The sequence below is a fragment of the Centruroides vittatus genome, unplaced genomic scaffold (assembly GCF_030686945.1).
Source record: "Centruroides vittatus isolate TY-2023 unplaced genomic scaffold, ASM3068694v2 contig_13, whole genome shotgun sequence".
Taxonomy (NCBI): Eukaryota; Metazoa; Arthropoda; class Arachnida; order Scorpiones; family Buthidae; genus Centruroides; species Centruroides vittatus.
Window position 1 is genome coordinate 962,053 of NW_027120828.1, and position 1,768 is coordinate 963,820.

The window sequence follows — 1,768 nt, forward strand, 5'->3', positions numbered from 1 at the left end:
TTAGTAATCTACAAATACTGTCCTTGAGTGATCAATTTCAAGAGTGTTATTATATTCAAGTAAACAAATAACGTTTACAGTTTCTAATATAGCGGTTGCAAACTTTAATTCAATTGATATGTTTCCTTGTTCGCTTACACTAATATGCGATTCTGATGCCGAACGATCGGGAGAAAGATCAAAAGAATATAAAGTATAGCCATCTTTATAATCCCGGTAGGATATATTTGTAAATTTATGGTGATTAATACATCCTATATCTTCAAATAATGATATAAAATTTCTTGCGTATATGCTATTTGTATAATCGGGCGTGTACGGTTTTGATGGGATCATTTGGTTGTCTTTTAATAGACATATATAATTTAAATTGTAATTTTTAAAATTGAAAGGATTATATTTTACATTTCCATTAAATGCGGTATTAGAAACTAAACCGATAGTCATTCTATAAGGTAATTGCCCAATTACTGCATTTGAGATATTAGTAGACTGTATTCCGCTACTTAAAGTAAAAACTTTTATATCTGCTCTTCGAAATGGCATTTTTATGACACCCGTTTGCAATGCTTTTTCTATGCCTATTTGAACAGATGAACTAACATCTACTTTGTTAATTTTTAAAGATGCATTTTTAATAATAATTTTATAGTTATCATTAGATGCCATTAAAGCAAAATTATCCTTAGATCTTTCCAATTTAATTCTTAAATCTACGTTATTAATTAACAATTTAGGTTGATGCGACAAATCAATATGTAATCGTCCTACTAAATCTATTAGTTTACTTTGTTTAGCAACATTAAATCTTTTAGTCAATCCCTCATTATTTTCTTCTATCGAATCCATATATTGTGCAGTATCTTTATAAAATAATGCACTTGTTAAAAATGTTTTTTGAGCATCCTTTGAATAAAATAATAGGGCATCTAAAATCGCCCGATATGGGTAATTAACATTTGAAATAATTTGCTTGTCGTTTAGAAAAACAGTACATTGTGAAAACAAACTATTTAAAAAATAATTAACAGGTGCAACTTTTTCATCAGCTCCCACATCTGTTCCATCCTTTTTGGCAATTTTTACTTGAACATGCAGATAAATTGAATGTAAGTCGATATAATTTTCACCAGAACCGGATACATAAAATTCAATAGGTGCACGACTGTCAGAAATTGTCGCAATTGGGTGAACTATAACTTCCGATGTACTGTCGATAGCGAGTTGAGTCGAAACGGTACTAAATAAATCCAACTCACTTTTAGTGCAGGGGCACGAATGGGGGTCCATTTTCTCATTCGGTAAATATATCTCGTACTTTCCGTCTTTTATTCTGTGACTGAACTAATCTTCTCAATCGTTTTCTTTTTATACCCGATCCACTTTGTACTTTTTTAACTATATCATCTTTGATTTCGCTGCCGGATATCTTTTAACATGGCGCTTTTTGTGTTGACTGTCTGTGTAAATGATTTTCCCGCAAATTATCGGTTCTGATCCAAGCACACGCGTGGCAAGAATTTAATACTGGGTCTCGTCGCAAGAGTATTTTTCCAACTGTTCGCGTAGAGGTTATGGGGGCGTTATACGATTTGACGAAATAGAATCTCCAAAATAATCCATAACCTTCGCGCTGTATTGCGTGGTGCGCCCTGGAGAACATAACCTCTTCCTCCCATTCCGCGTAAATCAGGTGCCTGAATTAGGTTAAATCGGTCGATGTCAATAAGCGCTTACCGTCGCTGCCTGTGATTGCCAGTAATAATTT

General features: G+C 33.2%; 1 protein-coding gene across 1 annotated transcript; it reads right to left on the reverse strand.

Moving 5' to 3' along the window:
- Positions 1 to 1,290, reverse strand: LOC136989795 (uncharacterized protein F54H12.2-like). Its single transcript, XM_067288073.1, has one exon. It carries the CDS (start codon positions 1,288 to 1,290, stop codon positions 1 to 3), a length of 1,290 nt encoding a protein of 429 aa, XP_067144174.1.
- Positions 1,291 to 1,768: the final 478 nt, after the last annotated feature.

Bases quoted from the DNA above. Each gene is read 5' to 3' on its own strand.
- LOC136989795 (XM_067288073.1), bottom strand. From the start codon at position 1,290: ATGGACCCCCATTCGTGCCCCTGCACTAAAAGTGAGTTGGATTTATTT.